At 58.6% G+C, this 8,217-nt stretch overlaps 1 protein-coding gene across 1 annotated transcript in view; it reads left to right on the top strand.

The window, feature by feature from the left end:
- Positions 1–8,217, top strand: part of NKD1 (naked cuticle homolog 1) — a gene marked incomplete at its 3' end in the record, with an annotated part of 177,766 nt that overhangs the window by 146,348 nt on the left and 23,201 nt on the right. Inside the window, exon 4 of the mRNA XM_025044595.1 lies at positions 7,224–7,290. Within this exon, the coding sequence (XP_024900363.1) occupies positions 7,224–7,290 (67 nt within the window). The remainder of the gene's footprint in view (positions 1–7,223; positions 7,291–8,217) is intronic.

An 8,217-nucleotide genomic window follows, 5' to 3' on the forward strand; every position in this document is an offset into this window, starting at 1 on the left:
CGCTGTTGCCCCTCCCTCCCCGGCCCTAGTGGCCCTTCCTCCCGGTTTCCAGTGTACATTTCCAGCGTACGGACTCCTTTGAACACTAGTAGGAAAATTCTAGTCACACCGACGACCGCGAGCTCTCAAAGCCCCGTGGCCCGCCCAGCCCCGGACAGGCGGCCTTGCGTCAGGCCGTCTAATAAGAACTCAGAAATCCCAAAAGTGGTGATTAGGGAGGATTCTGGGTGATGCTCAACTTTGCTGTTTTCTGTTGGCATTCGCCATTTTCCTCTGTGCCCAGAAATCAACATTCCAGAAACGCCAGCCTTTGAGTAGGGCCCGGGGTCCAGTGTGGGGTGGAGGGGCGCCCGGTGGGCTCTGAGCCTGTGACTTCATTCATCCCCACCAGGTGCTTGCCCTGCCTGGTGTCTCCCCTTCCTCCCCACACCCCTGTCCCACCTGTCGGAACCGGCCTGATGGCTCAGGGCAGGGGTGGGAGGAGGGGACCTCAACTTTGAGCTCTTTAAACCTCGGAGTAAACGTGGTCCACATTCTCCTGGGGGAAGGGCCTTGCGGTAAGTGGTGGATGTCTTGCATTTTCATGGTTCTGTGCTATTTTGATATGCGTTATATTTTTTAAAGCCTCAACTAAGACATCACACCTGTGACTTCACTGATTTTATTGCCCATCGTAGGGCTGGGTTTAAAGAGAGGGAGAGAGAGACAGCACCAGTGTAAGTAAGTGTTAAGTGCTCATGGCAGCCCAGGAGGGGCCAGTACTGGGAAAAGCTGGGGCAACAGCGTGTGGATGCCGACAGCCCGCTGGGGTGACAGCCCGCTGGGCTGACAGCCCGCTGGGGTGACAGACTGCTGGGGTGACAGCCCTCTGGGGAGACAGCCCAGGAAGGAGACTTTGCTGGCCGCTGTGCCAAACCCATCTTTGGGGGTCCTTTGCACCCTAAAGGGTCTAGGGCCTGAGGCTCGGAGGAGGGGACCGTGGTGGCTCCAGACCCACCTGCGAAGCTTTGCCACCCCACTCCCTGCCCTCCGTCTACCTTCTGATAAGCAGACCCTCAAGTCCAGAAGGCAAGTGGGGCCGGGGTCCCCGGGACGTGGGGCAGAGGCCAGGATGTGCCTTTAGGGGCCCAGCGCTGACCTCTCTAGCACATACGGACGGAGAATCTGAAGGATTTCGACTGCTGCCGCGTGTCTCCGGGTCTCAAAGGCCTGGTCCTTGTGGGGCAGACACACACAGGCCAGCGCTGCAGGCCGCGGCCCTCGGAGCCGCGTTCCTCCTCTCAGCTCGTGCCACTGGGCTGGGTGGTACTTGTGAAGGTGGCCACAGCATAGCAGGTGGCAGAAGCCTTCTCCTTCTGGCTTCCAAGCTTAGGAATCTTGGGCTCGGATTTAAGGGGACAATGACTTGGTCCCGGGGGCGGTGGGAGTCAGGGCTTTTGGTTGCACTTAACGGAAGCCCAACCTGGATTGCCGTAAGCAATGAGGACGATTTAGTGGCTTATGTCACTGTCCCAACCCCAGGAAAGGCAGGTGAGGGAGGACCTGGCCTTGGGGTTCATCCTACAGACATTTAGTGCGTGCTTACTTGTGCGTCAGGCACCGTTCCAGAGCAAAAGGGACTCAGGCCCCTGCCCTCTGCTTGTAGAGATGACTGGGCCTGAGGCCTTGAACCAGCGCCCTCTCCTGGGTCCCGGCCTCTGTCTCTGTCCCCCTGGGAGATCCCTCCTGGAGCCCGCTGTCTCCAGCACCTAGATTAGATACAGTCTGGGCACCAGAGAAGACTTCTTACCTGCCAGCTCCATGAGAAGGACCCCTGGGGGCAACCCCCATCATCTTAGCTGCGGCCCAGGGACAGGTGTTGGGCAGGCAGAGCCCACGGTCCCCATTGGGTAACGTGTCACCAAGACCCTCTCTGTCCCTTTCCCGATGGTCACTTGTGTGGCACGGGCTTGCGCTCGTCATAGGCTGCGGTCGGGGCAGTATTCTGGGCACTGTCGGCCGCCGTGCTGGTGGGCAGAGTGGGCTCTGGAGGCCAGAGAAGGCCCGGGGGGCGGAAGGAACTAAGGTCCAGAGGTTACAGTTGGAGATGGGGACGCGAGGCCCGGAGAGTGGGTGGCGCTGCTTTTCCTCCCATTCGCGTGACACCTGGGTCTGCCCGCGGCTCGGCGTGGGGCTGGACTCTCAGACGGTCTGTGCTTGAGGGGGCCGTGGACAGCCTCTCGGCCTGCCCGCCCCGTTCTGGGACGAGGAGCCAGGGCGGAAGGTTCTAACCCAGCCGTGTGCTTTTTCTTCTCAAGCCTCATGTCCTCGTTCAGTGGGTTATTGTGCGGGCTTTTGTTAAACTAGGCTTTCTCATGTGACCCAAGCGTCACATGAATGTCCTCGTCTTAAAAGCAGTTCCCATAAGGCTGAAGTTTCCGACGCCCATTTCCCATCCACCTCTATTCCCCACCCCGCTCCCCCGGGATGGCCGTGGGTACCGTGTGATCTCACAGTGCAGGTGCGAGTTGCTGTGCTCTTTGCCCTACACGTAGCATCATCCCCTGTCATCCACGTGGTGTGCCTCTGCGTGGCGGTGTTTACAGATCTGCCTGGTTCCGCTGAACCCCTGTGTGGCATCCCCTGTGTGGTGTCCCCTGCATGACATGGCAGTTTTCTCCGATGGGCATTCAGCACATTTCTGAGTGACTGTCAACTGCACTGAACCCGGATGTGCCTCCCTGTGCACACGTGTGAGTGTGGTCCCAGGTGGACGCTGAGGCCGGAAGTCGCTGGGCAGTCGGCTTTTGCGAGGATGAGTGTGTATGTGTGTTGGGGGAGTGGGGGTTCTGAGTGCATGAGAAGCACGGTGCCACAGGAGGGGGACAGAGCTCAGACCCAGTGCTCCCCACCTGTGCCTCGGACGCCCACCTACTCCTTGCTAACTCCGCTTGATCACCTAAATCCCCATTTTACAGAAGGGCGAAATGAAAGGGGGCTGGAGGGGTTACGTCAGGCGTCTGCTGGCCCCCACTGCCCAGCGGGTGGGCGGGCGCCCTGACTCCCAGGCCTGGCAGGTCAGGGTAGAGCGTGCCCACACGCGACCGTGGGCGCTGGCTCTCAGCGAGGCTGGTCCGGCCACCTGCACAGCGTGCTGGGGGAGAGAGCTGGCCAGGAGTTTCCCGGGGCAGCTCCAGGGCAGACGGCTTGGACGCTTGGACAGAAGGGGTGCCGGGCGGCCGGGTCCTGCCTCCCGCCTCTCCCCTCCCCGGGCTGCCCCAGCCCTGGGCGTTCCTGCAGTCCGTGAGGTGGGCCGTGTGCTGTGGGCACCAGGAGTTCCCTTGGAAACCCGTGGCACCAACATCTGTTAGCTCTTAGGAAGATTGACAGAGGACGGCTGGGGCGGGCGGGGGACACGAAGCCCAGGGGTACTAAGTCGCAGAGACAAAGAGGAGAAACCCCAACCGAACCCAGCCCGCTCCCCAAGGCCCTGCTTTGATGTGGTTTCCCGTCCCCGGAGGCCTTATAAGGCATCGTGCCTGCGAGTCAGGGCTCCAGGCTGGTGCTGGCTGCACACTCGGCGCCCGGAGGAGCTGGCCTCACTTCCTGGGGCCCGGTGCGGGGCGAGGAAGGGCTGTGCTGGGTCGCAGGAGGGGCAAGTCCGGGACCTGTGGCCTGTGGGGCCCCCAGGCTCAGCCACAGGGTGGGGCGCAGCCTGGCACCAGGCTTGGGAGGGGCGGGCAGGAGGGCTGGGGACCCAGGCAGCCTTTGATTGAACTTGGAGCAGAGGCTGAGGCGGCCTGTCCCGGAGGCCAGAGGAGAGGAGGCCTGGGACCGGGGACAGAGGGGTGGCTGAGTAGATGGAGGAAGCGGTCCAGTGAGGTCACTGTGAATCAGGTGTGTGCATGTGTGTGTGTGTGTGTGCGCGTGTGTGTGTGTGTACCTTGGAGATAAAGCTCCCTCACCCGGGAGCTCAGCCCGTGTGAGGCAGAGCTGGGGTCTGAACCGCGGCCTGACCCACCCGAGTTCCACGCCTGCGCCCTGGGCAGCGAGGCTGCTGGTGGGGCTCGTGGTGGTCGAGGCACCTTGCAGACAGGGCTCCCAGCCAGGGCTCGGCCAAGGCCCAAACCTAGTGGGTAAGGGCCGTGGGGGCCTTGGAGACCCGATGGGCATACTTGGCCTCTGCCCCACTTGGCTGCTTTTCTGGCACTTCTTTAAGTGTGACCTTTGGTCCCTGGCAAGTGCCACCCTTGGCCACCTCTGTCCCTGTGCCTGCAGGAGCCCCGATTCTACCGTACAAGCTCAAGTGGAGCATCAAAGATGCTGGCTCAAGTCTGGGCCCCACCCTTCACTGGCTGGTGACCTGGAGCCTGTCACTGGCCTCTCGGAGCCCCCTCCTCGTTTGGGGACAGAGCTAGTAGGAGCCCTTTCTCCAGAGGGTCCTGTGTGAGGCCCGTCGGTCAGGGCCTCAGACACCGTGAGCGTGTGGTAGGCGACGTGAGTGGCTGTCATTAGCATTATTTTCCTGTCTCATATGGTCCTTGAGGGTTGGGGATCCCCTCCTTTGAAGAAAAAATCTAGTAACAATTATACGTCTCACTTTGCAATCGGCAGGTCATTTTTACAAGCATCCATTCCTCGAGAGGTGGAAAGAGCAGAGCTATCGCGACGAGTAAGGGACTTAATGCATAGGAAGTGCCCAGCACGGTGCCTGGCACGTGAGCAGCGCACCGCGTCAGCCGTCACATTGTGGGGGTTTATCAGCGTGCCCATTTTACAGACAGGCAGACCGAGGGTCTGAGAATGCCATGGTGGCCCTGGGTCCAAGGGCAAGGGGACCTAGCACGTCAAGGCGTGGGGACCACAGGCCCTGGCCCGTCTGGCCCTGGGGAGGAAATGGGTTTTCACGGGAGTCAGGCGTCTGCCCCGCACTCTGTGTCAGCAGGCCGTGGTGCTGCAGAGGGCTCGAAGTGCTACGCAGAGCAGGGCATGGTGTAGCGGGAAGAGGCTGACCCCAGAACGTGCCAGGACCCTGCATCAGCGAGCAGGTGCCACCCCTTTCATGTGTCAGAGAGCTCGGTCCTCCCGGCTGACAGCTCTTCTCAGAGAGCGTTAAAGCCAGCATCCCAGTGATGGCCGTGGGCGTGTTTACCGCGCTGAGGCTTCGTTACGGGGTCCCAGAGGGCTGCTTTGTCGGTGGCGACGTCTGGGGTCTTTAAACTCCTCCACGTGTGCCGGCGGAAAGACGAAGACGAGTGCTCTGAAGCCTTTGTGTGGCGGATCCTGCCGGACTTGCCGGCACTGGTCGGGGCGGCGGCCGAGGTCAGCGCCGGGCCCCCAGGACCTCGGAACGCAGAGGTCTGTGGCTCTCTTGAAGACTGTCACCTGCTCCTGTGAGGAAAGGCTGCCCGCCAGGCTTTCGGCGGAGGCGGCAGCCGTCTTCTCGGGCATGAAAGGCTGGCTTTAATTGGCTGCCGGGGCGTCCCAGCCATCTCGCGATGCCACCCGGGAGCTTTCCTTTGCTGTCACCGTCCCGCAGCTCCCCTGTCAGCTCCGGCTCTGTTAACACAAACTGCCAGTTTACAAGCCCAGGAAATGTTCCGGGATCGTGATGACTGGCGGCGGAGGAGGGAGAAGCCACCCCGACTGGAGAGAGAGCGGAGCCCGGTTTTGAAGTCAGCGGGACTCCAGGTGTCTGAGTGACCACCTGTTAACGCCCTGTCGGAGGAGGGCGCAAGGCCCCCGAGCAATGCAGAGGAAGAAAGAGCACGGCGAGGACCCCCCTCAGCCCGCTGGACGCTACCCGTTTCTCTGAAAAACAAAACAGCAGAGCAGACACTTACCCCAGCTGCGTCCAGTTGGCAAGGTCGGCTGTACAAAGCATATTTTAAATTTAAAGATTACTTTTTTTTTTTTTGCTAATCAAGATGACCACTGTTTTTTCTTTTAAGCATCTGAGATACAGGAGTTTTTTTGAATATAATTTTTCAAGGTGCTTTTTCTTCTCCTTTTCGCTTTTTTTCAGTAAAGAGAAGTGACAGCTTTTTTTTTTTTTAATCACTCGTCATTTTGTGGTTTGAGAAGCACGGCCATAGCGTAACTGTGGGCATCGAGAGAGAGAAGGTGGTAACCCTCAAACCTCCCCCCCCCAGTGAGGAGCGATTCCCAAAGTGGGTTCCTCGGAACACGAACCCCATGGCATGCTTGTGAGAGATAAAACTCTGGGCTAAATAGCTCTGAGGAATGCAGTGTAAGCTGCTACATTATTTGGGTATCTGCAGCGTCCGTTCCCATAGCAAGGCCTGCAGTAAGGGACCCTAAAAAATTTTTTTAATCTTTTCTTCAATTAAAAAAATAAATAAAGTTTATTTTGTCTGATGTAAGCATAAAAAAAACAAAACAAAAACCAAAAAACCATCCTTTTTGATCACAGAATGCTTCCTGGCAGAATACCAGGAAACACAGCACACGATATGACAAGCGCTAGTCTGGCCTCTTCCCTGGAGCCATCCTGCTGGGGGGGGTCAGGTGGATGAGACCTTTGTCGACATCCCAGAAATACCCCAGCCCATGAACCGACCAACCACACTCCCCTGGCCAACTGGGACCAGCTCTGCCGTATGGGAGGAGAGGCCAGACATCTATGAGTCACGTGTGGGGACAGGCAAGGAGCGTGCCTTTTACCTTAGTTAACCAGAAATAATTTAGGCTTCTTTAAAAGGAACCTTTAATAGAAAATTGGTGGAAGGGTGAAAAGAACACAGAAGTGAACAGCCTTCAAAAATATAGATTCCTTATTTGAACTACCTCTGACATGGTACAAAACCCACCGAGATGGCCCGCCTGGGACCCTGTGCCGGGGGAAGGACCCAAATTGAGATCTCTTGTTGGGGTGACAGGGGAGGCTCGCCGGGCCCGACCCCATCGAGGTGGCTCAGCACGGCACATGAGGAGAGTTGTTTCCTGAGCTTGCGTTTGTCTTTTTCGGGCATGGAAGGTGGAAGTGTGGTCCGGTGTGGTGCGTCACAGTGGGCTGTAGACTGAGAAAACCTACTTCCTGGAAAGCAGTGTGGAGATGAGCTATTCCACTGTGGCAGGATGTACCTCGGCTGACCTAAATTCCTGTCGGGAGAGTCAGGACAGGGGCCCTGCTCCGTTGCGAGCAGCCAGGCACATGTCTGTGGGGTGCCAGATTCCTCCCCGAGCCCGGTACTTCTGTAATAACCCTGTTTGTCTTCCTCTAGGAGCTCGTGGGCGAAGTTTTCAGAGAAACGCTCAGCGAGGAGGAACAGGAAGACTTTCAGCTGGAAGGTACTGGAATCCATTGTGCTTCTCCCAGGGGCCAGTGAGGTGGGGATGGGGCTGTCTGGTCTACCGCACGTCCCGAGTACCCTGCAGAAAATTCGCACGCCAGGCGGGGGATCAGACCCTGCCTCTTGGTGAGGGTGAGGGGTGCGGTGAGGAGCAACTGGGAAGTGTGGCTTCATGGGTTCAAGTCCTGGGTGGAGCCAGACCGCTTGGGTGCCCATGCTGGCCCCGCTCTGTGTCAGCTGTGGGACCTTGGACAGGTCGTTGCCCCTCAGCTTCTCTGTTGGGAGGGGATCATCGTGGCTACTCGCAGGCCCCCCAGTGTCAGGCAGGTGGAAAGCGCTGCCTGGAGGAGGCATTATGCTCCCCCAACTCTCCATTCGTGTCGCTCGCCTGGAGCACAAGTGTGTGCATCTACATGCACACGCACACATGCAACACATGCACACGTACCCACATGCTCACACACCCACACACGCGACACGTGCACACATGCCCACATGCTCACACGCATGTGACACATGCACACACGCAACACATGTACATGTGCCCACATGCTCACATACACATACGTGACACATGCACATGCATCCACACACATGCGACACGTGCACACATGCCCACATGCTCACACATACGCACACATGCGACACGTGCACACATGCCCACATGCTCGCACACATGCAACACATGCACACGCGCCCACACGCTCACACACACGCACACATGCGACACGTGCACACATGCCCACATGACCTGGAGCACAAGTGTGTGCATGCACATGCTCACGCACACATGCACACACATGCAACACATGCACACGTGCCCACATGCTCACGCACACATGCAACACATGCACACGTACCCACATGCTCACACACCCACACACGCGACACGTGCACACGTGCCCACATGCTCACGCACACACCC

The sequence above is a fragment of the Pteropus alecto genome, unplaced genomic scaffold (genome assembly GCF_000325575.1).
Source record: "Pteropus alecto unplaced genomic scaffold, ASM32557v1 scaffold123, whole genome shotgun sequence".
Classification (NCBI taxonomy): Eukaryota; Metazoa; Chordata; class Mammalia; order Chiroptera; family Pteropodidae; genus Pteropus; species Pteropus alecto.